The sequence below is a fragment of the Salmo salar genome, chromosome 08 (genome assembly GCF_965601325.2).
Source record: "Salmo salar chromosome 08, fSalSal1, whole genome shotgun sequence".
Classification (NCBI taxonomy): Eukaryota; Metazoa; Chordata; class Actinopteri; order Salmoniformes; family Salmonidae; genus Salmo; species Salmo salar.
In genome coordinates, this window is record NC_138298.1 from 38,508,566 (window position 1) to 38,536,405 (window position 27,840).

The following is a 27,840-nucleotide window of genomic DNA, read 5'->3' on the forward strand; positions in this document are numbered from 1 at the left end:
CCATATCCACTACAAACAGACTGCCAGAAAGAGAACGTTCCATATCCACTACAATACAGACTGCCAGAAAGAGAACGTTCCATATCCACTACTAAACAGACTGCCAGAGAGAGAACGTTCCATATCCACTACTAAACAGACTGCCAGAAAGAGAACGTTCCATATCCACTACTAGACAGACTGCCAGAAAGAGAACATTCCATATCCACTACTAAACAGACTGCCAGAAAGAGAACGTTCCATATCCACTACAATACAGACTGCCAGAAAGAGAACGTTCCATATCCACTACTAGACAGACTGCCAGAAAGAGAACGTTCCATATCCACTACTAAACAGACTGCCAGAAAGAGAACATTCCATATCCACTACTAGACAGACTGCCAGAAAGAGAACGTTCCATATCCACTACAAAACAGACTGCCAGAAAGAGAACGTTCCATATCCACTACTAGACAGACTGCCAGAAAGAGAACGTTCCATATCCACTACTAGACAGACTGCCAGAAAGAGAACGTTCCATATCCACTACTAGACAGACTGCCAGAAAGAGAACGTTCCATATCCACTACTAGACAGACTGCCAGAAAGAGAACGTTCCATATCCACTACTAAACAGACTGCCAGAAAGAGAACGTTCCATATCCACTACAATACAGACTGCCAGAAAGAGAACGTTCCATATCCACTACTAGACAGACTGCCAGAGAGACATTGAAACCAGTCTCTAAAACAACAAGCATTCCTAATGAAACAGACTGCCAGAAAGAGAACAGTCCATATCCACTCACTACACATAGCTAGAGAAACGACCCGTTCCATTTCTACTGTAGTTCCCAGTCATGATGACAGAGTGCGTTGATAGCATCTAGAGAATGTAGAGATATCTAGCCCTCTACCACTCCATCTATCTACAGTAATGACAGATGGAGACAGAGTGGTTCATAGCATCTAGAGAATGTAGAGATATCTAGCCTCTACCACTCCATCTATCTACAGTAATGACAGGATGAGACAGAGTCGTTGATACCATGTAGAGAATGTAGAGATATCTAGCCCTCTACCACTCCATCTATCTACAGAATACAGATGAGACAGAGTCGTTGATAGCATCTAGAGAATGTAGAATATCTAGCCATCTCCACTCCATCTATCTACAGTAATGACAGGATGATGACAGAGTGGTTGATAGCATGCAGAGAATGTAGAGATATCTAGCCCTCTACCACTCCATCTATCTACAGTAATGACAGGATGGATCAGCACCACTCACTAACTGGCTATGCTAACCAGTCTGTGGCACAGATGGTATGGAGACAGGACACGAAAGACTGTCTGTCTGTGCATGCGTGTGTGTCTGTCTGTCTGTCTGTCTGTCTGTCTGTCTGTCTGTCTGTGTGTGTGTGTCTGCGTCTGTGTGTCTGCGTACTTTCCCCAAATCATCTTGTATTCATCATCGAACCAAAACAGACAGTCAGACTCCTTTCCAAGGTTCCAATAACAGAGACCATATTTATGCTGCGTCTCTGTGTGTGTGGTATTGGCAGGAGAAGTTGGACAGGATGTGTGTAGTGAGACGAAAAGATTCACAAGCTGACAAGAGAAACACAACTAACTAGAGAGAGAGAGAGAGACACACAGAGACAGAGAGAGACACAGAGAGAGAGAGAGAGAGAGACACACAGAGAGAGAGAGAGAGACACACAGAGAGAGACAGAGAGACACAGAGACACAGAGAGAGACACAGAGAGAGACAGAGAGACACAGAGACACAGAGAGAGACACAGAGAGACACAGAGAGAGAGAGAGACACAGAGAGAGAGAGAGACACAGAGAGAGAGAGAGAGACACAGAGAGAGAGAGAGACACAGAGAGAGAGAGACACAGAGAGAGAGAGAGAGAGAGACACAGAGAGAGAGAGACACAGAGAGAGAGAGACACAGAGAGAGAGAGAGAGAGAGACACAGAGAGAGAGACACAGAGAGAGAGAGACACAGAGAGAGAGAGACACAGAGAGAGAGAGACACAGAGAGAGAGAGACACAGAGAGAGAGAGACACAGATAGAGAGAGACACAGATAGAGAGAGACACAGATAGAGAGAGACACAGATAGAGAGAGACACAGATAGAGAGAGAGAGACGCAGGCTTTGTACTCAGTCAACTTTTTCCACCAGAGTTCGGAACATGGAGCACGTGCACACACACCCTTCCCTCCACCCCCTTCTCTCCCTACTGACTTGCGTGAACCTGTAGACAGCATCCCTGACAGGTGAGCAGTGGGCTGGTGCCGTCCTCCTGCAGCAGGGCGTTGGTGGGGGTAGGGGGACACGTCTGCTCTCTGTAGCTGAAACAGATCTCTGGGAGCAGGGGCTTGCTCCTCCTCACACCCCCTGGTCCTCCTCTAGTCCTGGAGGTAGTGGGAGACGGGGGAGAGGATGACGGGAGAGGGGAGGACGGGACGGGCTTGAGGCGATCAGCTCTGTCCTCAGGCTGGGGGGGGGGGGGAAGACAGATTAGAAGGAGAGTTTGAGATAGTAATATGTCTCTGTCCTCAGGCTGGGGGGGGACAGACAGATTAGAAGGAGAGTTTGAGATAGTAATATGTCTCTGTCCTCAGGCTGGGGGGGGACAGACAGATTAGAAGGAGAGTTTGAGATAGTAATATGTCTCTGTCCTCAGGCTGGGGGGGGACAGACAGATTAGAAGGAGAGTTTGAGATAGTAATATGTCTCTGTCCTCAGGCTGGGGGGGGACAGACAGATTAGAAGGAGAGTTTGAGATAGTAATATGTCTCTGTCCTCAGGCTGGGGGGGGACAGACAGATTAGAAGGAGAGTTTGAGATAGTAATATGTCTCTGTGCTGGAGTGTTGATGAGAGTCGTGTGGCTGTCCATTGTTGTAGGAGTAGACTGTCAAAACGGTTAGTGAAACTAGTCGCCTCCTACACAGTGTGTGTGTGTCTCTGTGTGTGTGTGTACCTGGTAGTAGGGCATGAACAGTGTGCAGACAGCGCAGTGCGGCAACATCTTGGCTGCGTTAGCGTTGTACTCTCTCTCCGCCGTGAAGTAGCACTTCCTGTTCTGCCACAGGAAGAGGAGGGGCTTAGCCCATGGCTCAGCCTCCTGCTCCTCCCCCTCTATCAAAGACACCTCAGGGGGTTCTGGGTAAAGAATAAAACAGGACTGATCTGTGACGGAGTTAAAGAAACTTGACTGTTGAATCAACAGACCAACAGGAGACTTCATGCTGATGCTTTTAGTAACAGTTCACATGTGAGTCATTTGGTGAGACATTTAGCAGACTCTCTTATCCAGAGAGACTTACAGTAGAGAGTCATTTAGCAGACTCTCTTATCCAGAGAGACTTACAGTAGGGAGTCATTTAGCAGACTCTCTTATCCAGAGAGACTTACAGTAGGGAGTCATTTAGCAGACTCTCTTATCCAGAGAGACTTACAGTAGGGAGTCATTTAGCAGACTCTCTTATCCAGAGAGACTTACAGTAGGGAGTCATTTAGCAGACTCTCTTATCCAGAGAGACTTACAGTAGGGAGTCATTTAGCAGACTCTCTCATCCAGAGAGACTTACAGTAGGGAGTCATTTAGCAGACTCTCTTATCCAGAGAGACTTACAGTAGGGAGTCATTTAGCAGACTCTCTTCTCCAGAGAGACTTACAGTAGGGAGTCATTTAGCAGACTCTCTTCTCCAGAGAGACTTACACAAGCAATTAGAGTTAAGTGCCTTGCTCAAGGACAGATTTTTCACCAAGTCGGCCAGCGACCATTCGGTGGCCCAACGCTCATAACCGCTTGGCTCCGTGCCACTACCCAAAACAGCCATCGGTGTAGTTTGGGGTTGTCATTCTGGGTCATTTGTTGTAGCGGTTCTGAGTAGGCGTTTTTTTTGTATCCCTTTTTTTCTCCCCTAATTTCGTGGTATCCAATTGGTAGTTACAGTCTTGTCCCATCGCTGAAACTCACGCACAGACTCAGGAGAGGCAAAGGACATCCCGGCCGGCCAAACCCTCCCCTAACCCAGACGATGCTGGACCCCCATGGGTCTCCCGGTCACGGTCGGCTGCGACAGGGACTGGACTGGAACCAGGATCTCTAGTGGCACAGCTAGCACTGCGATGCAGGGACTTAGACCACTGCACCACTGGGAGGCCTCGGGTAGTCATTCTGGGCCGTTAGGGGTAGCTGTTTTAGGGGTAGTCATTCTGGGCCGTTTTAGGGGTAGCTGTTTTAGGGGTAGTCATTCTGGGCCGTTTGGGGTAGTCATTCTGGGCCGTTTGGGGTAGTCATTCTGGGCCGTTTGGGGTAGTCATTCTGGGCCGTTTGCTGTAGCTGTTTTAGGGGTATTCATTCTGGGCCGTTGGGGTAGTCATTCTGGGCCGTTTGCTGTAGCTGTTTTAGGGGTAGTCATTCTGGGCCGTTTTGGGGTAGCTGTTTTAGGGGTAGTCATTCTGGGCCGTTTTGGGGTAGCTGTTTTAGGGGTAGTCATTCTGGGCCGTTTTAGGGGTAGCTGTTTTAGGGGTAGTCATTCTGGGCCGTTTTAGGGGTAGCTGTTTTAGGGGTAGTCATTCTGGGCCGTTTTGGGGGTAGCTGTTTTAGGGGTAGTCATTCTGGGCCGTTTTGGGGTAGCTGTTTAGGTCGTCTTTGAAAATAATAATTTGTATTTAACTGACTCGCCTGGTTAAATATAAACATTGTCAATGGACTAACAGGGAATGTTGGGTTTGGTTTTAATATTATCCGCTGGATTTGTTTGTTTCGGGAGATGGCTTAATATTGTAATCTTGATTTATGTATGATGCTCTATATAATAAATCTATTTCAAGAACTGTATATATGTCCAATAAAAACATATATAAAAAAAACACATTGTCAATGTACAGTTAATGAATGGACATATAAATGTCAGTTGTTCTTAAAGGCTGTGAGTCTTTCAACTTCATAACTAAGTAAAACCTTGGTTTGAAGTTGCTTCTATGCAGGTAACCATGTTAAAGAATGTGGCTATCATTCTAAGGCTGAACACATCGGTAAACCTACCGTCATCGCAAACTTTCCCTGTGTGTGTGTGTGTGTGTACATTGGTGTATGTGTGTGCCTACCGTCGTCGCTGACAGCCTGTTGTTTGACAGTGGAGGGCACGGCCCGGGCGGTGGGCTTCCTCAGAGGGCGACGCCAGCTCTTACTGGTTCTCTTCACCAGTGGAGCAGCAGGGTACTGGGAAAGACAGGGGGTCAAATGTCATTGGTGTGTGTGTGTGTGTGGTGCAGCTGGATACTAGAAGAGAACAGGGGTCAGACTGAGGGTTCAAAGTTTAAAGGTCCCCCCCAAATTACACCCTATTCCATAGTACACCAAATTGACCGGGGGCCCCAATAGGGATAATTTTGACCGGGGGCCCCAATAGGGATAATTTTGACCGGGGGCCCCAATAGGGATAATTTTGACCGGGGGCCCCAATAGGGATAATTTTGACCGGGGGCCCCAATAGGGATAATTTTGACCGGGGGCCCCAATAGGGATAATTTTGACCAAGCCCCTGTTCAAAGTAATGCCCTATATAGGGAACAGGCTGCCATTTGGGACAAAACTAAGGTCACTATGCAGCTAAATGCAGGAATGTCACTGGTATACGTGAACATTTCTGAAACGCATAATAAAAACCAGTCTTTGTTTAAATATATATATATATATTTTTTTTAAACATGGTTTTGAAAAGACAATCAAAAGGATTGAAATAGGTATTTTCCAAAGCATGTGTTGTTGTATGTGTGTGTGTGTTATCGTATATGTGTGTGTGTGTGTGTGTGTGTGTGTGTGTGTTATCGTATATGTGTGTGTGTGCTTTATGGTGTTTGTGTCTCAGCAGCCATACGCACAGTGCAAACCTCTCCAGGTTCCAGCCCCAAGTCGCCACACTCAAAGTCGCTCAAATCATTATCATAGTCTTCCTCCCCTTCTTCCTCCTCTTCTTCTTCTTCAGCCTCTCCTTCCGATGACTCACTACTACTCTCCTCCCTCGTGCTGCTCTGCCCCTCATCCTCCGAATCTCCCTCTTCCATATCCGACACCCCCTCCTCCTCTCCTTCCCCCAGTCTCTCCTCCAAGGGCGATTCAGGAGGGTCAGGTTCTAGAGCCCCCTCGGCCTCCCTCTCCACCCCCAGTTCCCTGCACAGAGCCAGGGCTTCCGCTGCCTCCACCTCCCCTCTCTGGAGCTCAAAGTCTCCACAGAGACCCAGGGGCTCCCCGACACCGGCCGACCCCAGAGAGGTGGACTCCAGCTGGGCCCAGGTGAGAGGCCCGTCCCCATGTCCCTCTGGGTCCTGGTCGTCCGTCTCAGTTTCGTGATCGAGGTCTGTGACCTCTTTGCACTGCGGCTCGGTCCACATGGTGTATGGCAGTGCATCATGGGTATAGTCAGCGGGGAGCTCCGGGTGGTGGAGGCTCTCGATGAGCACCGCAGGACTCTGGGAGTTGAGGTTCTTCCAGATGCCGTCTGAGAAAGGTTTGGGCTCCAGGTAGAGGCTTTGGGAACTACAAACAGAGTCCATGTTTCGAGAAATACAAATGGATTCCACGTTTTGGGAACTACAAATGGATTCCACATTTCGGGAACTACAAATGGATTCCACGTTTTGGGAACTACAAACGGCATCCATGTTTGAGTGTGGAGTTTGGTCGTTGTTGTTTTGGTGTTGTAGTGTTGCTGAATGGTCATTTAATTCACTCAGCTCAGAAGAGTGGGCCAACTTATCTTTAGAAGTCAAACTGGTGCTAGCTAGACATAAACCCTTAGTACTGGAGTCTCTAAATACATTGTCTCTTTGAGAGGATCCTTCTGAGTTGGAGTCCATGGATACTGCTGCAGTTGCCGTCGAGGACCTGTGTTTGTGGATTTGCTGCGTTGGCAGTAGTGTAACGTCACAGAGCATGTGGTTATTATTGCTAGCTTGGATCTCCGTGGAGGTTCGACTACAGTGGTTCTCGGTGGTCAGTACTGCCTCAGACAATGTTTGGATTGGTAGTGCTTCTAGATGGGAAGCGGCGGCGGGCATTTTGTGCAGAGAGGCGTCCATTTTGGGTTGAGCGTCGCTAGTTGCACTAGCCGCGTAAGCTGCTAACTGTAACTCCAGCTCTGGCCTATGGTGGTCTTCAGTAGGACCAGAGTGCCGAGAGGGGGCCATTTTGGGCCGAGCGTTGCTAGTTGCATTAGCCACGAAAGCCGCTAACTGTAAATCCAGCTCTGGTCTATGGTGGTCTTCAGTAGAACCCAAGCACCAGTCGCTGTAAAGCGCTAACGGTCGAAAATCCTCTTCCTCTGACTTCTTTGACGCCAACTCGACCTCGCACACCTCGTCCGTTAACGTTTCTGTTTCTGACGAGAGGGTCGTGGGCGTCTCGCGTTGGAGCACGGGGGCGAGGACCGGGTGACTGTCCGGTAAATCCGGTAAGGTTAGAGCACCACCATGTGGGCCAGTCGAGGAGGAGGAGGACGACGACCTCGGACCTTTGACCTCAGTGTGACCTCCGCTGACGGCGAGGGTGAGGGAGGGCATCTCCTGGGTGAGAACAGGCGGTAGGGGCGGGCAGAACCTCATCTCTCCAGACAGTTCTGGAGTGAGGAAGGGCATGTCGACCCCGTTGTTCCTCTGGAGGAGAGGAGGGGAACAGTCTTGTAAACTACACTTTGGAAGCGAAGGGTTTTGTATGGGGACACAGTTGTGTGTAGTATACATAGGAAGAGAGGAACAGTTTTCAATAGGAGTGCAGTTTTGTTCACTACACCTGAACAAGTTAGCTGGACCAGAACTAGGGCTGGAAATAACACATCCTCTGGGCCCAGAGTCAGTATTAGTGGAAATGTCATTATAAAGTGCTGGTGTTCTGCTTTCAGAGTTGTGACTGCTGTGCGTCGTAGTAGTAGTAGTAGTGTTAGTATTAACTGCAGTACCTTGACATGTGTCCATTTTATACTCAGTGCTGGGGGCTAGGGTTGAGGTTAGGTTTAGAGACGACTTCTCTACGTAAGAAGAGCTTGATTGAAAAGCTCCAGGGCCACAGGCTGAGTCCGTACACCCCTGAGCCCCAGTCGGGTGCACCGTTCTGGGGGAAGGTAACCTGGTCCGTAAGGGATCTGGAGAGGGGTGGACATCCATAGAGCAGTCCTCAGGGACCAGTCCCAGTGGAGTAGATTCTATACATACTGACTTAAACGGTCCTCCGGGGATTTCTCTTCTTTCTGATTGGGCAGGTGTAGGGGCAGCCTCGGACCTCTGATGGGGTCCTTTAATGACCTCTGCGAACTCTGACCCTGAGGGGTTCTGTGGGGGGTTAGTGGGATGCAGATGGGGTGAGGGGTGAGTCCCTACCCCTGTCCCTTGTTCTGTGGTGTCCACTGAGACAGGGGTCAGAGAGGGAGAGGGGCGAGAAGCGAAGACGGAAGAGGGTGAGGAGAGAGAAGAGAAGTCGGAAGAGGGAGAGGGGAAAGACGAGGGGCGCAGAGGTTCAGGAGGACAGGGGAAGGCCAACCGGTCACTCTCCACTTCCATTCTGTTGACTTTCACCACACACATCTGCCGGCAAGGACCTGTGGAACAGAGACACAACAGAAAATACACTCAGATAAAAAAATAAAAATACCTTTGAGATGGTAAAAAAAAACAAAAAAACATTTGAATGATAAAATATTAGTCTACATGGGATCGAATCCAGAAGATATTACAGAAGAAAAAGGCTTGGGTCCATTTGGATCTCTAACCCATAGAATTAGGAATTACAATACTAGAATGGACATGAACCTGCTTATGATGGGATAAAGGGCAGCCATTTTGGTCAGGGAGTTGGTCAACCATGCTTTGCCAGTGCTGTTTATAAGACATAGTGTAAAATAACGAAGTTGAACAATTTTGTCTGCACTGTATATCTGTTAGCTAGCCAGACTGTTTTAGACCAATGGTTCCATTCATTTTTGCACAATATTTTAGGTTGACAATAATTCTATTGCACAATTTCTGATATATCACACACCTTAGTTTTATTTTAAGTATCAGAATTATACCTCTACTGCCATTCATTCCAATTAGACTGGTTTGGATTTCTCCCTGACCAATATGGCTGACATTTTCACCCCATTCTTGAACGTTGAGGGTTTATGACATAGCCCCTCTAGTAATTTAATTGGATCTCTTACAATCAATCAATCAATCAATCGATACATCGTTCAGAATCACTCAACTAATCTCTTACCAGGGAGCCGGAGTGTATTCTCAGTGTGATCCTCTCCCTCTCCTTCCTCCTCATCCTCCTCATCCTCCCCAGCCCTGCAACCTCTCCGGACCTTGGGACCCAGGGTGCCTCCGAGGCCTCTCCTCCTACCCAGGACAGAGCACCCTTCCAGGGCTACAGGCTCCTCGCTGGTCCTCAGGCGCTTGGATCTGGTCCGTGGGTGTGGGAGGCTGCTGTAAGGGGGCCAAATTTAGCATCTCTTTGACATGCCACTTATTCAGAACAATTTAAAAATATATATTCAATGCATGTTCACACACACTTCCAAACTCCTCCCTCCTCCTCCCACACACCTCCCTCCCTCCCTCCTCCCCACACACCTCCCTCCCTCCCACACACCTCCCTCCCACACACCTCCCTCCCTCCTCCTCCCCACACACCTCCCTCCCTCCTCCTCCCCACACACCTCCCTCCCTCCTCCTCCCCACACACCTCCCTCCCTCCTCCTCCCCACACACCTCCCTCCCTCCTCCTCCCCACACACCTCCCTCCCTCCCCCACACCTCTCTCCCTCCTCCTCCCCACACACCTCCCTCCCTCCCTCCCTCCCCACACACCTCCCTCCCTCCCCACACACCTCCCTCCATCCCCATACACCTCCCCCTCCCTCCCCACACACCTCCCTCCTCCTCCCCCCCATACACCTCCCTCCATCCATCCCCACACACCTCCCTCCCTCCCTCCCTCCATCCATCCCTCCCCATACCTGCTGACAGGAGTCTTGACCCGGCTGCGCTGTAGCCAGTTCTGCAGCTCTGGGGTGGTGGCGGGCGTGGCTCGGGTGTGGTCCAGAGGACAGGAGTCCTTCCCCAGCTTCCAGACAGCATAACGGTCCGGTTGGAACCACTTCACAAAGGGATCCATACTGATCTTCACCATGTCTTTACTGCATGTACACTAGGGTGGAGGGGAGAAGGGAGTTAGCATACTATATAGTGTGGAATCTCTCCACAAAAGGGATCCATACGGATCTTCACCACGTCCCTACTACACTAGAGAGGAGGGGACAGGGGTTAGGATCCAGACTAGCATACTATTAAGTGTGTGCAGGGGAAGTAGAATCGCTAGCCTGTTAGCTGTGTGTGCGCAGGGGAAGTAGAATCGCTAGCCTGTTAGCTGTGTGTGCAGGGGAAGTAGAATCCTTAGCTTGTTAGCTGTGTGTGCAGGGGAAGTAGAATCCTTAGCTTGTTAGCTGTGTGTGTGCAGGGGAAGTAGAATAAGCTAGCTTGTTAGCTGTGTGTGCAGGGGAAGTAGAATAAGCTAGCTTGTTAGCTGTGTGTGCAGGGGAAGTAGAATCCTTAGCTTGTTAGCTGTGTGTGCAGGGGAAGTAGAATAAGCTAGCTTGTTAGCTGTGTGTGCAGGGGAAGTAGAATAAGCTAGCTTGTTAGCTGTGTGTGCAGGGGAAGTAGAATCCTTAGCTTGTTAGCTGTGTGTGTGCAGGGGAAGTAGAATCGCTAGCTTGTTAGCTGTGTGTGCAGGGGAAGTAGAATCGCTAGCTTGTTAGCTGTGTGTGCAGGGGAAGTAGAATCGCTAGCTTGTTAGCTGTGTGTGCTAGAAGCTTCCATTGTGAAAGTGACATCACCTGCCCTGAGACCCAGAAGTACTGCCTCCCCCCAGAGGTACTGACCATAGTTCTGGAGGGGTCCCTGGTTCCACGTGGAAATACACAACAGAAATAGTTCAGAGTAAACAGCGTCGTGTTTTCTTCCTCTTACCTGAGTGGCCACCTTGCCGTAGTCGATCCATCGGACACTAGCGAAGTTGGTAGACTCGGCACAGTTGAAGCCGTGGTTGAAGCCAGCGTGGTAACCATAGGGGAAGGTAATCATAAACTCGCCTGCCTCCTGGGTGATCTGGAGAGAGGAGGAGGAGGGAGTTGAGAAGAAAACCACTGGAAAATGTCCTTTATCAATTTGTCCCCGTTGAGATCCCTTGACAGAGAAGAGAATCTCCCACACTGTTCTTGGCAGGATCACTTGTGTTAATCTAGCTAACGTATCAGCCTCACATATACACAACCTCTCTCCAAATGAAGACCAGGTCAAGACAGTATCTCAGCAGTAAGGCAATATACAACCAGTCAATACACAATCAACTAAAGTGAAGAGCTGTTGTAATGTTGGTAAAGATGACTAGAAGGCAGGTTTGTGACAGTGTAGAAGTGTGTGTTGTAACACTATGTTGTAGCCACAGTTAAGACACAGTCAGTTAGTCCTACCTTGTCGAAGGGGATGCTGTACTTCTTCAGGATGGACGGGGAGATCAGGGTCATCTTATGACGGAGAAACGCCTCACATCCTTTAAACCCGTTGGGGAAGAAACCTGGAAAACACACACACACACACACACACACACACACACGTTGGTACAACAATTTAGGTCTATCCTCCTAAGACCACAATTAGACCGGCAGCCCAATTATTGTCAAAAGACCAAAATTAGGCTGCCTGTCTAAACGCTGCCAAAGTGTTCTAGTTTTACTTAGCATTTCATCTTGTTAAACTTGACCAGAAATCTTACCTGTTGCCAGTCTCTCCAGTCTCTTCCCATGTTCAGGGGGGATGGCATACCTGTAGACAGAGACAACGTGTCTAACGTCAATACACCTGTAGACAACGTGTCTAACGTCAATACACCTGTAGACAACGTGTCTAACGTCAATACACCTGTAGACAACGTGTCTAACGTCAATACACCTGTAGACAACGTGTCTAACGTCAATACACCTGTAGACAACGTGTCTAACGTCAATACACCTGTAGACAACGTGTCTAACGTCAATACACCTGTAGACAACGTGTCTAACGTCAATACACCTGTAGACAACGTGTCTAACGTCAATACACCTGTAGACAACGTGTCTAACGTCAATACACCTGTAGACAACGTGTCTAATGCCAATACACCTGTAGACAACGTGTCTAATGCCAATACACCTGTAGACAACGTGTCTAATGCCAATACACCTGTAGACAACGTGTCTAATGCCAATACACCTGTAGACAACGTGTCTAATACACCTGTAGACAACGTGTCTAATACACCTGTAGACAACGTGTCTAATACACCTGTAGACAACGTGTCTAATACACCTGTAGACAACGTGTCTAACGTCAATACACCTGTAGACAACGTGTCTAACGTCAATACACCTGTAGACAACGTGTCTAACGTCAATACACCTGTAGACAACGTGTCTAACGTCAATACACCTGTAGACAACGTGTCTAACGTCAATACACCTGTAGACAACGTGTCTAATGTCAATACACCTGTAGACAACGTGTCTAATGTCAATACACCTGTAGACAACGTGTCTAATGTCAATACACCTGTAGACAACGTGTCTAATGTCAATACACCTGTAGACAACGTGTCTAATGTCAATACACCTGTAGACAACGTGTCTAATGTCAATACACCTGTAGACAACGTGTCTAATGTCAATACACCTGTAGACAACGTGTCTAACGTCAATACACCTGTAGACAACGTGTCTAACGTCAATACACCTGTAGACAACGTGTCTAACGTCAATACACCTGTAGACAACGTGTCTAATGTCAATACACCTGTAGACAACGTGTCTAAGTCAATACACCTGTAGACAACGTGTCTAATGTCAATACACCTGTAGACAACGTGTCTAATGTCAATACACCTGTAGACAACGTGTCTAATGTCAATACACCTGTAGACAACGTGTCTAATGTCAATACACCTGTAGACAACGTGTCTAATGTCAATACACCTGTAGACAACGTGTCTAATGTCAATACACCTGTAGACAACGTGTCTAATGTCAATACACCTGTAGACAACGTGTCTAATGTCAATACACCTGTAGACAACGTGTCTAATGTCAATACACCTGTAGACAACGTGTCTAATGTCAATACACCTGTAGACAACGTGTCTAATGTCAATACACCTGTAGACAACGTGTCTAACGTCAATACACCTGTAGACAACGTGTCTAACGTCAATACACCTGTAGACAACGTGTCTAATGTCAATACACCTGTAGACAACGTGTCTAACGTCAATACACCTGTAGACAACGTGTCTAATGTCAATACACCTGTAGACAACGTGTCTAATGTCAATACACCTGTAGACAACGTGTCTAATGTCAATACACCTGTAGACAACGTGTCTAATGTCAATACACCTGTAGACAACGTGTCTAATGTTAATACACCTGTAGACAACGTGTCTAATGTCAATACACCTGTAGACAACGTGTCTAATGTCAATACACCTGTAGACAACGTGTCTAATGTCAATACACCTGTAGACAACGTGTCTAATGTCAATACACCTGTAGACAACGTGTCTAATGTTAATACACCTGTAGACAACGTGTCTAACGTCAATACACCTGTAGACAACGTGTCTAACGTCAATACACCTGTAGACAACGTGTCTAACGTCAATACACCTGTAGACAACGTGTCTAACGTCAATACACCTGTAGACAACGTGTCTAATGTTAATACACCTGTAGACAACGAGAATGTTTGTCAGGTTAATACATAAGGTAAATACTAAACTAGTTTATGGTAGGTGTTATGTAGAGGGAGAATGTTTGTCAGGTTAATACATAAGGTAAATACTAAACTAGTTTATGGTCGGTGTTATGTAGAGGAGAATGTTTGTCAGGTTAATACATAAGGTAAATACTAAACTAGTTTATGGTAGGTGTTATGTAGACAGAGAATGTTTGTCAGGTTAATACATAAGGTAAATACTAAACTAGTTTATGGTAGGTGTTATGTAGAGGGAGACAAACTGTTCAGATGTTTCATCATCTACACTGACAATACTGGCCCCTAGTGGTGAGCCTTGGAATTCTAACTATTCTAAAGTTCCTGATATGGAACCAGGAGAACTCTGTAGAATTCCCTCAGGGTTCTTAGGCATTCCATTTCACCTCTTCTCCCCCATCAGAAGCCCATACTATCTGCCCCATATTCAACGGTTAGTCTGGGTAAGGGTGTCTGTGTGTGTGTGTGTGTGTGTGTGTGTGTGTGTGTGTAAGGGGAGAGGGAGGACTGCCCCAGGAGTGGGGGAAGTGAGGGGTGAGGAGGGGTTGAGAGAAGAGCTTACCCTTCAGGGAAATGTGTGAAAATGGGGAGCGGTGAGAACCATGTATGTGTTACAGGACTTCCTGCTCTAATGAGCAGCAGTATACCTCCAGAGGAATGGAGAGATGGGGAGACTAAGAGAGGGAGGTGGAAGGAGGGAGACTCACCAGGGAGGAATAAAGAAATCATTCCCTTCCTACCCATCTCTCCCTCTAACCCTGCTCATTCCCCTCTCCCTTCCTACCCATCTCTCCCTCTAACCCTGCTCATTCCCCTCTCCCTTCCTACCCATCTCTCCCTCTAACCCTGCTCATTCCCCTCTCCCTTCCTACCCATCTCTCCCTCTAACCCTGCTCATTCCCCTCTCCCTCCCTACCCATCTCTCCCTCTAACCCTGCTCATTCCCCTCTCCCTCCCTACCCATCTCTCCCTCTAACCCTGCTCATTCCCCTCTCCCTCCCTACCCATCTCTCCCTCTAACCCTGCTCATTCCCCTCTCCCTTCCTACCCATCTCTCCCTCTAACCCTGCTCATTCCCCTCTCCATTCCTACCCATCTCTCCCTCTAACCCTGCTCATTCCCCTCTCCCTTCCTACCCATCTCTCCCTCTAACCCTGCTCATTCCCCTCTCCCTTCCTACCCATCTCTCCCTCTAACCCTGCTCATTCCCCTCTCCCTTCCTACCCATCTCTCCCTCTAACCCTGCTCATTCCCCTCTCCCTTCCTACCCATCTCTCCCTCTAACCCTGCTCATTCCCCTCTCCCTTCCTACCCATCTCTCCCTCTAACCCTGCTCATTCCCCTCTCCCTCCCTACCCATCTCTCCCTCTAACCCTGCTCATTCCCCTCTCCCTCCCTACCCATCTCTCCCTCTAACCCTGCTCATTCCCCTCTCCCTCTAACCCTGCTCATTCCCCTCTCCCTTCCTACCCATCTCTCCCTCTAACCCTGCTCATTCCCCTCTCCCTTCCTACCCATCTCTCCCTCTAACCCTGCTCATTCCCCTCTCCCTTCCTACCCATCTCTCCCTCTAACCCTGCTCATTCCCCTCTCCCTTCCTACCCATCTCTCCCTCTAACCCTGCTCATTCCCCTCTCCCTCCCTACCCATCTCTCCCTCTAACCCTGCTCATTCCCCTCTCCCTCCCTACCCATCTCTCCCTCTAACCCTGCTCATTCCCCTCTCCCTTCCTACCCATCTCTCCCTCTAACCCTGCTCATTCCCCTCTCCCTTCCTACCCATCTCTCCCTCTAACCCTGCTCATTCCCCTCTCCCTTCCTACCCATCTCTCCCTCTAACCCTGCTCATTCCCCTCTCCCTTCCTACCCATCTCTCCCTCTAACCCTGCTCATTCCCCTCTCCCTTCCTACCCATCTCTCCCTCTAACCCTGCTCATTCCCCTCTCCCTTCCTACCCATCTCTCCCTCTAACCCTGCTCATTCCCCTCTCCCTTCCTACCCATCTCTCCCTCTAACCCTGCTCATTCCCCTCTCCCTTCCTACCCATCTCTCCCTCTAACCCTGCTCATTCCCCTCTCCCTTCCTACAAATCTCTCCCTCTAACCCTGCTCATTCCCCTCTCCCTTCCTACCCATCTCTCCCTCTAACCCTGCTCATTCCCCTCTCCCTTCCTACCCATCTCTCCCTCTAACCCTGCTCATTCCCCTCTCCCTTCCTACCCATCTCTCCCTCTAACCCTGCCTCTCAGTTTGCCTGAGACACAACATGCTAGTAAATAACCACACACACAGTATTCCCCCTACCAGGACTTGGGCTCTCCAAAGTGCAGGTAGTTGATGCTATAAAGGTCCATGTCTTCAGTGTGCCAGGAGAAGCTGGTCTTCCACATGCCAAAGTACAGGTAGGGTGTGTTAACCCCCTGGATAGAAACACCACAGTCCTCTTCAATCACATCCAGGATGGAGTTGAGGTGGCCGATGTTCCACTCCTCTATACCCTACAGAAGGTAGACAGGAGGAGAGAGGGAGGAGGAGAGGGAGGGAGGAGGAGAGGGAGGGAGGGAGAGAGAGGAGGAGAGAGGGAGTTAGATGAAAGACAGAAGGGAGAGAGGGAGGGAGTTTGATGAAAGAAAGGAGAGAGGAGGAGAGAGACAGAAGGGAGAGAGGAGGAGAGAGACAGAAGAGAGAGAGGAGAGAGACAGAAGGGAGAGAGGAGGAGAGAGACAGAAGAGAGAGAGGGAAGGAGTTAGATGAAAGACATAAGGGAGAGAGGGAGGGAGTTTGATGAAAGACAGAAGGGAGAGAGGAGGAGAGAGACAGAAGAGAGAGAGGGAAGGAGTTAGATGAAAGACATAAGGGAGAGAGGGAGGGAGTTTGATGAAAGACAGAAGGGAGAGAGGGAGGGAGTTTGATGAAAGACAGAAGGGAGAGAGGAGGAGAAACAATAAGATTGAAAGTATCTAGATAGAGTTGAGGTATCTGATATTCCACTCCTCTATATACACTCCACCCTGCACCAGGACAGAGGAGATGTTGGGATGATTAGAAAGGAACACACAGGGAGTGAAATGACAGTGATCCTGATGATCAGTGATGAGTGACAGAGAGAGGAGAGAGAGACTGATATTCTGTGAGTCCTGAGACATCTACCTCGTCATAGAGGCTCCCGGGGACGTCAGCTCCATATATGGGAGATACGAAGGTCAGGTTCTTCCAGTACTTCCTCTCCAGGTCCTCATAGTTCAGGTAGCGGGGAGTACAATATCTGGAGAGGTAGAAGATCTATGTTATAACAACTATACTAATATAACTCATAGTTCAGGTAGCGGGAGTACAGTATCTGGAGAGGTAGAAGATCTATGTTATAACAACTATACTAATATAGAGGGAGTGTGTTTATTGTTACTGACTTGTCACTGTTGGCGAGGCGTCTGAACTCGTGTTTGTGTGTGTTCATGCTGTGCTTGTCTTTGTCGTGTGTGTGTGTGTATACTGTGCTTGTCTTTGTCGTGTGTGTGTGTGTTTGTTTATACTACGCTTGTCTTTGTCGTGTGCGTGTGTGTGTGTATACTGTGCTTGTCTTTGTCGTGTGTGTGTGTGTTTGTTTATACTACGCTTGTCTTTGTCGTGTGCGTGTGTGTTTATACTACGCTTGTCTTTGTCGTGTGTGTGTGTGTAGTTACTGACTTGTCACTGTTGGCGAGGCGTCTGAACTCCTTCACACTGAGTGGTTTCTTCTGGATGTTGAACTGAGTGAACAGGCCTGACTGGCCAGCAACCATCTGCTGTATCGGGGCATGGATCACCAGGTCATCAATATCATCATAGCTACACCGAGGACGCCAGCCCTTAGGAGGAATCACCTGGAGACAGGTAGAGGAGAGAGGGGTTATCACCCGGAGACAGGTAGAGGAGAGAGGGAGGGTTATCACCCGGAGACAGGTAGAGGAGAGAGGGGGGTTATCACCCGGAGACAGGTAGAGGAGAGAGGGGGGTTATCACCCGGAGACAGGTAGAGGAGAGAGGGGTTATCACCTGGAGACAGGTAGAGGAGAGAGGGGTTATCACCCGGAGACAGGTAGAGGAGAGAGGGACGGGTTATCACCCGGAGACAGGTAGAGGAGAGAGGGACGGGTTATCACCCGGAGACAGGTAGAGGAGAGAGGGAGGGGTTATCACCCGGAGACAGGTAGAGGAGAGAGGGACGGGTTATCACCCGGAGACAGGTAGAGGAGAGAGGGACGGGTTATCACCCGGAGACAGGTAGAGGAGAGAGAGAGAGGGGTTATCACCCGGAGACAGGTAGAGGAGAGAGAGGAGGGGTTATCACCTGGAGACAGGTAGAGGAGAGAGAGAGAGGGGTTATCACCCGGAGACAGGTAGAGGAGAGAGAGGGAGGGGTTATCACCCGGAGACAGGTAGAGGAGAGAGAGGAGGGGTTATCACCTGGAGACAGGTAGAGGAGAGAGAGGGAGGGGTTATCACCTGGAGACAGGTAGAGGAGAGAGAGGGAGGGGTTATCACCTGGAGACAGGTAGAGGAGAGAGAGGAGGGGTTATCACCTGGAGACAGGTAGAGGAGAGAGAGAGAGGGGTTATCACCTGGAGACAGGTAGAGGAGAGAGAGAGAGGGGGTTATCACCTGGAGACAGGTAGAGGAGAGAGAGAGAGGGGTTATCACCTGGAGACAGGTAGAGGAGAGAGAGAGAGAGAGGGGTTATCACCTGGAGACAGGTAGAGGAGAGAGAGAGAGGGGGGTTATCACCTGGAGACAGGTAGAGGAGAGAGAGAGAGAGGGGTTATCACCTGGAGACAGGTAGAGGAGAGAGAGAGAGGGGTTATCACCTGGAGACAGGTAGAGGAGAGAGAGAGAGAGGGGTTATCACCTGGAGACAGGTAGAGGAGAGAGAGAGAGAGGGGGTTATCACCTGGAGACAGGTAGAGGAGAGAGAGAGAGGGGGTTATCACCTGGAGACAGGTAGAGGAGAGAGAGAGAGGGGTTATCACCTGGAGACAGGTAGAGGAGAGAGAGAGAGGGGTTATCACCTGGAGACAGGTAGAGGAGAGAGAGAGGGGTTATCACCTGGAGACAGGTAGAGGAGAGAGAGAGGGGTTATCACCTGGAGACAGGTAGAGGAGAGAGAGAGAGGGGGTTATCACCTGGAGACAGGTAGAGGAGAGAGAGAGAGGGGGTTATCACCTGGAGACAGGTAGAGGAGAGAGAGAGAGAGGGGGGTTATCACCTGGAGACAGGTAGAGGAGAGAGAGAGAGGGGGTTATCACCTGGAGACAGGTAGAGGAGAGAGAGAGAGGGGTTATCACCTGGAGACAGGTAGAGGAGAGAGAGAGGGGGTTATCACCTGGAGACAGGTAGAGGAGAGAGAGAGAGGGGGTTATCACCTGGAGACAGGTAGAGGAGAGAGAGAGAGGGGGTTATCACCTGGAGACAGGTAGAGGAGAGAGAGAGAGAGGGGTTATCACCTGGAGACAGGTAGAGGAGAGAGAGAGAGGGGTTATCACCTGGAGACAGGTAGAGGAGAGAGAGAGAGGGGTTATCACCTGGAGACAGGTAGAGGAGAGAGAGAGGGGGGTTATCACCTGGAGACAGGTAGAGGAGAGAGAGAGAGGGGTTATCACCTGGAGACAGGTAGAGGAGAGAGAGAGGGGTTATCACCTGGAGACAGGTAGAGGAGAGAGAGAGAGGGGTTATCACCTGGAGACAGGTAGAGGAGAGAGAGAGAGAGAGAGGGGTTATCACCTGGAGACAGGTAGAGGAGAGAGAGAGGGGTTATCACCTGGAGACAGGTAGAGGAGAGAGAGAGGGGTTATCACCTGGAGACAGGTAGAGGAGAGAGAGAGAGAGGGGGTTATCACCTGGAGACAGGTAGAGGAGAGAGAGAGAGAGGGGGTTATCACCTGGAGACAGGTAGAGGAGAGAGAGAGAGGGGTTATCACCTGGAGACAGGTAGAGGAGAGAGAGAGAGGGGTTATCACCTGGAGACAGGTAGAGGAGAGAGAGAGAGGGGTTATCACCTGGAGACAGGTAGAGGAGAGAGAGAGAGGGGTTATCACCTGGAGACAGGTAGAGGAGAGAGAGAGAGGGGTTATCACCTGGAGACAGGTAGAGGAGAGAGAGAGAGGGGTTATCACCTGGAGACAGGTAGAGGAGAGAGAGAGAGGGGGTTATCACCTGGAGACAGGTAGAGGAGAGAGAGAGAGAGGGGGTTATCACCTGGAGACAGGTAGAGGAGAGAGAGAGAGGGGGTTATCACCTGGAGACAGGTAGAGGAGAGAGAGAGAGGGGTTATCACCTGGAGACAGGTAGAGGAGAGAGAGAGAGGGGGTTATCACCTGGAGACAGGTAGAGGAGAGAGAGAGAGGGGGGTTATCACCTGGAGACAGGTAGAGGAGAGAGAGAGAGGGGGGTTATCACCTGGAGACAGGTAGAGGAGAGAGAGAGAGGAGGGGTTATCACCTGGAGACAGGTAGAGGAGAGAGAGAGAGGAGGGGTTATCACCTGGAGACAGGTAGAGGAGAGAGAGAGAGAGGGGTTATCACCTGGAGACAGGTAGAGGAGAGAGAGAGAGGGGGTTATCACCTGGAGACAGGTAGAGGAGAGAGAGAGAGGGGTTATCACCTGGAGACAGGTAGAGGAGAGAGAGAGAGGGGTTATCACCTGGAGACAGGTAGAGGAGAGAGAGAGGGGTTATCACCTGGAGACAGGTAGAGGAGAGAGAGAGAGGGGTTATCACCTGGAGACAGGTAGAGGAGAGAGAGAGAGGGGGGTTATCACCTGGAGACAGGTAGAGGAGAGAGAGAGAGAGGGGGTTATCACCTGGAGACAGGTAGAGGAGAGAGAGAGAGGGGTTATCACCTGGAGACAGGTAGAGGAGAGAGAGAGAGGGGGGTTATCACCTGGAGACAGGTAGAGGAGAGAGAGAGAGAGGGGTTATCACCTGGAGACAGGTAGAGGAGAGAGAGAGGGGGTTATCACCTGGAGACAGGTAGAGGAGAGAGAGAGGGGTTATCACCTGGAGACAGGTAGAGGAGAGAGAGAGAGAGGGGTTATCACCTGGAGACAGGTAGAGGAGAGAGAGAGAGGGGTTATCACCTGGAGACAGGTAGAGGAGAGAGAGAGAGGGGGTTATCACCTGGAGACAGGTAGAGGAGAGAGAGAGAGGGGTTATCACCTGGAGACAGGTAGAGGAGAGAGAGAGAGGGGGTTATCACCTGGAGACAGGTAGAGGAGAGAGAGAGAGGGGTTATCACCTGGAGACAGGTAGAGGAGAGAGAGAGAGGGGGTTATCACCTGGAGACAGGTAGAGGAGAGAGAGAGAGGGGTTATCACCTGGAGACAGGTAGAGGAGAGAGAGAGAGAGGGGGTTATCACCTGGAGACAGGTAGAGGAGAGAGAGAGAGAGGGGTTATCACCTGGAGACAGGTAGAGGAGAGAGAGAGAGGGGGTTATCACCTGGAGACAGGTAGAGGAGAGAGAGAGAGGGGTTATCACCTGGAGACAGGTAGAGGAGAGAGAGAGAGAGGGGTTATCACCTGGAGACAGGTAGAGGAGAGAGAGAGAGAGGGGTTATCACCTGGAGACAGGTAGAGGAGAGAGAGAGGGGTTATCACCTGGAGACAGGTAGAGGAGAGAGAGAGAGGGGTTATCACCTGGAGACAGGTAGAGGAGAGAGAGAGAGGGGTTATCACCTGGAGACAGGTAGAGGAGAGAGAGAGAGGGGGGTTATCACCTGGAGACAGGTAGAGGAGAGAGAGAGAGAGAGGGGTTATCACCTGGAGACAGGTAGAGGAGAGAGAGAGAGAGGGGTTATCACCTGGAGACAGGTAGAGGAGAGAGAGAGAGGGGTTATCACCTGGAGACAGGTAGAGGAGAGAGAGAGAGGGGTTATCACCTGGAGACAGGTAGAGGAGAGAGAGAGAGGGGTTATCACCTGGAGACAGGTAGAGGAGAGAGAGAGAGGGGGTTATCACCTGGAGACAGGTAGAGGAGAGAGAGAGAGGGGTTATCACCTGGAGACAGGTAGAGGAGAGAGAGAGGGGGGTTATCACCTGGAGACAGGTAGAGGAGAGAGAGAGAGGGGGTTATCACCTGGAGACAGGTAGAGGAGAGAGAGAGAGGGGTTATCACCTGGAGACAGGTAGAGGAGAGAGAGAGGGGGTTATCACCTGGAGACAGGTAGAGGAGAGAGAGAGAGGGGGGTTATCACCTGGAGACAGGTAGAGGAGAGAGAGAGGGGGGTTATCACCTGGAGACAGGTAGAGGAGAGAGAGAGAGGGGGTTATCACCTGGAGACAGGTAGAGGAGAGAGAGAGAGGGGTTATCACCTGGAGACAGGTAGAGGAGAGAGAGAGGGGGGTTATCACCTGGAGACAGGTAGAGGAGAGAGAGAGAGGGGGTTATCACCTGGAGACAGGTAGAGGAGAGAGAGAGGGGGTTATCACCTGGAGACAGGTAGAGGAGAGAGAGAGAGGGGGGTTATCACCTGGAGACAGGTAGAGGAGAGAGAGAGAGGGGGTTATCACCTGGAGACAGGTAGAGGAGAGAGAGAGAGGGGTTATCACCTGGAGACAGGTAGAGGAGAGAGAGAGAGGGGTTATCACCTGGAGACAGGTAGAGGAGAGAGAGAGAGGGGTTATCACCTGGAGACAGGTAGAGGAGAGAGAGAGAGGGGGTTATCACCTGGAGACAGGTAGAGGAGAGAGAGAGAGGGGTTATCACCTGGAGACAGGTAGAGGAGAGAGAGAGAGGGGGGTTATCACCTGGAGACAGGTAGAGGAGAGAGAGAGAGGGGTTATCACCTGGAGACAGGTAGAGGAGAGAGAGAGAGAGGGGTTATCACCTGGAGACAGGTAGAGGAGAGAGAGAGGGGTTATCACCTGGAGACAGGTAGAGGAGAGAGAGAGAGGGGGTTATCACCTGGAGACAGGTAGAGGAGAGAGAGAGAGGGGTTATCACCTGGAGACAGGTAGAGGAGAGAGAGAGAGGGGTTATCACCTGGAGACAGGTAGAGGAGAGAGAGAGAGGGGTTATCACCTGGAGACAGGTAGAGGAGAGAGAGAGAGGGGTTATCACCTGGAGACAGGTAGAGGAGAGAGAGAGGGGTTATCACCTGGAGACAGGTAGAGGAGAGAGAGAGAGGGGGGTTATCACCTGGAGACAGGTAGAGGAGAGAGAGAGAGAGGGGTTATCACCTGGAGACAGGTAGAGGAGAGAGAGAGAGGGGGTTATCACCTGGAGACAGGTAGAGGAGAGAGAGAGAGGGGGGTTATCACCTGGAGACAGGTAGAGGAGAGAGAGAGAGGGGTTATCACCTGGAGACAGGTAAAGGGTGAAGATCCCCAAACACTCACACATCAACAACAACTCACACACACACACACACACACACACACACACACACACACACACACACACACACACACACACACACACACACACACACACACACACACACACACACACACACACACACACACACACACACAGTTGTTCTCTCATCTTTCCTGAACAGACACACTCCAAACACACTTCCAGTCCTCCTCTCAGACACACACCTTGGCGAGGCCAGCGCGGTGCGCCCCCTGTGACTCCATGTAGGCCAGGTAGCGGTTGAAGTCTCTGAACTCCTCCACGGTGGGCCTGAAGGTCATGATCTTGCAGGAGGGGTTAACAGGGCCGTAGACCTCGGCCCCTGCCATCCTGCCTGCTCACACAGATGAAGCCTTGACAGAGAAACCATCTCATTACAGTAATACGTTCTGTTAACTCAGGGGGAAGCAGTATAATAACATCCTAAGGAAACAGGGCAGGAGGGGTTAACAGGGCCGTAGACCTCCGCCCCTGCCATCCTGCCTGCTCACACAGATGAAGCCTTGACAGAGAAACCATCTCATTACAGTAATACGTTCTGTTAACTCAGGGGGAAGCAGTATAATAACATCCTAAGGAAACAGGGCAGGAGGGGTTAACAGGGCCGTAGACCTCCGCCCCTGCCATCCTGCCTCCACCAATTAAACCCAGACAGAGAGTATAATATAAACTGGGTGGTTCGAGCCCTGAATGCTGATTGGCTGACAGCCGTGTTATATCAGACCATATACCACGGCTATGACAAAACATGTATTTTTACTGCTCTAATTATGTTGGTAACCAGTTTATAACAGCAATAAGGCACCTCAGGGGGTTTGTGGTATATGGCCAATATATCACGGCTAAGGGCTGCATCCAGGCAGTCTGCGTTGCACATAAGAACAGCCCTTAGCCGTGGTATATTGGCCATATACCACACCGCCTCTGGCCTTATTGCTTAAATAGAACACAGGCTATGGCCATAGGCTGTCTGACTAGACTGATAAAACCTAGAGATACATACTGTAAAGATACTAGATCCCAGCTAGTCTACATACCGTAGAGATACTAGATCCCAGCTACGTCTACATACCGTAGAGATACTAGATCCCAGCTAGTCTACATACCGTAGAGACACTAGATCCCAGCTAGTCTACATACTGTAGAGATACTAGATCCCAGCTAGTCTACATACTGTAGAGATACTAGATCCCAGCTAGTCTACATACTGTAGAGATACTAGATCCCAGCAAGTCTACATACTGTGTAGAGATACTAGATCCCAGCTAGTCTACATACCGTAGAGATACTAGATCCCAGCTAGTCTACATACCGTAGAGATACTAGATCCCAGCTAGTCTACATACCGTAGAGATACTAGATCCCAGCTAGTCTACATACCGTAGAGACACTAGATCCCAGCTAGTCTACATACCGTAGAGACACTAGATCCCAGCTAGTCTACATACCGTAGAGACGCTAGATCCCAGCTAGTCTACATACCGTAGAGATGCTAGATCCCAGCTAGTCTACATACCGTAGAGATACTAGATCCCAGCTAGTCTACATACCGTAGAGATACTAGATCCCAGCTAGTCTACATACCGTAGAGATACTAGATCCCAGCTAGTCTACATACCGTAGAGACGCTAGATCCCAGCTAGTCTACATACCGTAGAGACGCTAGATCCCAGCTAGTCTACATACCGTAGAGACACTAGATCCCAGCTAGTCTACATACCGTAGAGACGCTAGATCCCAGCTAGTCTACATACCGTAGAGACACTAGATCCCAGCTAGTCTACATACTGTAGAGACACTAGATCCCAGCTAGTCTACATACTATGTGCAGTACTACAGTAGCCCTATTTTACAGCACAGAAGTAACCATGTATTTACTAAGTAGTATTAAACGGTTAAATGGTTATTATAAACTGGGTTGGTTCGAGCGACCTGAATGCTGATTGGCTGACAGCCGCGGTATATCACGCGTATGACAAAACATTTTGTTTTACTGCTCTAATTACATTGATAACCAGTTTATAATAGCAATAAGGCACCTCCGATCAGGACCAGGGTTTGTGAACAACACTCAATGTTGTGCAGTGTAGGCTACAGTATTGCCTAAATGAATAACACATGAATAAAAAGCAACACATAGGTCCTTATTGTTATCGGTCCTTATTGGTTAGTTACACAATAATAACCTATGTGCAACACATTTATTATTCTTATCAGGCCTTATTGGTTAATTACACACAACAGCCAAGGCAGCAGGCTTCTCTTCCTACTTCCTGAGTCCAGCTGTAACACACCTGATTCTACTAATTAACTAATCATCAATCCAATAAGCCTTGATAAACCAGTAGATTAGCTGAACTAAACCCAGTGTTGCAGACAGTGCAACTACAATAAATCTGCCTACAAAATGGCCCCCTATTCCCTATATAGTACAATACTTTTGACCATAGCCCATGGTATAGGAGTATGGGTTCTGGTCAAAAGTTGTGTACTAAAAAAGGTACTCTTTGGGATGCACACCCCAATGCTGCCCATTCTTACTCGTGTAACCTTCAGTTCCGCTGTGTGTTATTTACAAGTTGACCACTGGGTGGCGGTCATCTCCCACAGAGGAAATCCTCTGCTAGTTACCACCAGCAGGGTTCCGATCACCACAACTCTGGTTCCGTCCCGAATGACACCCTATTTCCCTACGTAGTGCACTACTTTTGACCAGGGCTTACATCAAAATTAGAGCACTATATAGGGAATAGGGTAGCATTTGGTATATTCACTTTGAATTTACTTTGACAAAGGAGACAAAGGACTAGACACACAATAACAGTTGGTTTCTTTAAAAACAAAAATAGTTCAAGCAAAACAGTACAATGAGGAATAGACCACAATAAGGAAATGTGTCTCAAAATCATTCATATAGTTTATCGCGCAAAGCAATGAACGGGTTATACAATAACAATAAAACGTTACATTTGAATTGATTCGAATAAAGTAAATCTATGAATTCTGTTGTTGTGGTTACAAAATAACGGTATTGATCATACTTGATATAAAATGGTAACTTCGCCATTTAAAGCTGTTCAACTATTTTCTTAAATCGTGCATATATATATATAGTAGCTAAATGATTAAATCACTTGTGACAGTGCATTTATTTCCCAAGATAAGTCCGAAGTGCAGTGTGGCTAATCTGATCTTTGTCCGTCTTTCTGTCTGAGCTAGCCTACGTTCAGTTGTGGTAGCCAGCAATGGCAGATCGATGAAGACAGTTAAAATAATTGATAACTACGACTGATTAAATCAACCACTCCGTTTCTTTCGTTAGTGTCAGAATGCAAGAGTCTTACAGTCGTCAAACGTGAGATAAATAACAAGAACTGGTTACGATGAGTAAAGGGAAAAGTAGCCAGCTTGCTAAACTGGCCATCTGCACAATACGCGTAGCAGAGAGGGGATTTAAATCCCATTTTGAATGGATGCAGTCCAGATTTATGCTAGCTAACAAGGCCCACTTTAGCTAGCAAGCTACTAGCTGACGAAATATACTGCACGAATTGAACATATATCAACCATAAATAGTCTGGCTGTTATCCAGACACACACAGAAAGACATTTAGCTAGTAAAGTTAGTATTGTGCATCGCAGTTTCACTGGTTTAGCTACCTAACAATAGCTAACAGTTATCTAGCTATTTGCTAGTAGAAGTTAGCACAACGTTAACACCATGTCAACGGGCTCCAGCTAGCCTCACCAGCTAATTCTGAGAGGTAACTGTTAGCTAGCCAGTAATAAAACGGGGTATAAGAAACATTCTGTGTTAGATGTGTAACGTAGACTATGTCCAAGCAGAGCTACTATATCTACAGCCAGTTAACTCTATGCAATAATGTCTGAATCAATTGATAATGCATGCATGCAGCGAAAACGAGTTGCTGTTATTAGCCAGCGTGTGCCAAGTTGGGCTAGCTAGCAACAGTAGCTAGTTAGCTTAGCCAACCAGCTAGCTTAGCCAACCAGTCCACTGCTACAAACGAAAATAGACGCCACAAAACTAGTTGACACTGAATATAGGCATGAATTAAACCCGTGTTATAGATTGCATTTGTCAGGAAATTTGTACTGTACCTTTTGGTGTATGAAAAATGGGTTTTCGTTGTATTGTTGTTTATCTGTTCTCGCCCTGATCGCCCAGCTGTTTTCATATAACAGCTGGTCTACAGCGACTTGTTCTTGAGGCTTCTGCCAGGTCCATAAGTAGATTTCAGACCAGTGGTGTAGTCGGCTGCCCCCTGTCGGCCAAACATGCACCTTCACTTCAATGTGGAAAATAATAAGAAACATACAAAATGAAGCATTTATTTCATTATAGGAGTATTTTCTACAAATGTTCATTCAGAAATGCTGGGGTTTTTCACTTTGGGGACAAATTTAGATTGATATTTTCTCCCTTCCTGTTTTCCTATTGTTTCAGTGTCAACACAGAATTTCCCAGTTTCTACATGTAAAGAATGAATGAAGACTACGTGTGTGCAATATGAATGTCGCCAGCTATGTCTGTTATCGGTGCCCGGTGCTATGTGTGAAGCAGGTGTTCAGACTAATTACAGTTA

General features: G+C 48.8%; 1 protein-coding gene across 11 annotated transcripts in view; it reads right to left on the reverse strand.

Annotated features, from left to right (window-relative positions):
• kdm4c (lysine (K)-specific demethylase 4C) overlaps positions 1–27,478 on the reverse strand; it is a 51,708-nt gene extending 24,230 nt beyond the window's left edge. For 6 of the 11 annotated variants that reach the window (XR_014393118.1, XM_082978649.1, XM_082978648.1 and 3 more), the window contains exons 1-14: positions 27,356–27,478; positions 23,419–23,586; positions 17,534–17,709; positions 16,997–17,111; positions 16,151–16,344; positions 11,822–11,871; positions 11,520–11,623; positions 11,017–11,154; positions 10,008–10,198; positions 9,263–9,474; positions 5,896–8,603; positions 5,119–5,233; positions 2,980–3,161; positions 2,239–2,491 (exon numbers count right to left, since the gene is read on the reverse strand). Coding sequence is in view for 10 of the 11 variants with exons in the window: in XM_082978649.1 (XP_082834775.1) it covers positions 2,239–2,491; positions 2,980–3,161; positions 5,119–5,233; positions 5,896–8,603; positions 9,263–9,474; positions 10,008–10,198; positions 11,017–11,154; positions 11,520–11,623; positions 11,822–11,871; positions 16,151–16,344; positions 16,997–17,111; positions 17,534–17,709; positions 23,419–23,562 (4,582 nt within the window). In the remaining variant the exon portion in view is untranslated. Of the gene's footprint in view, positions 1–2,238; positions 2,492–2,979; positions 3,162–5,118; positions 5,234–5,895; positions 8,604–9,262; positions 9,475–10,007; positions 10,199–11,016; positions 11,155–11,519; positions 11,624–11,821; positions 11,872–16,150; positions 16,345–16,996; positions 17,112–17,256; positions 17,319–17,533; positions 17,710–23,418; positions 23,587–27,355 lie in introns of those variants that run through there. The other 5 variants (XM_082978651.1, XM_082978645.1, XM_082978646.1 and 2 more) reach the window with 4 other exon arrangements.
• Between the last annotated feature and the right edge of the window lie 362 nt (positions 27,479–27,840).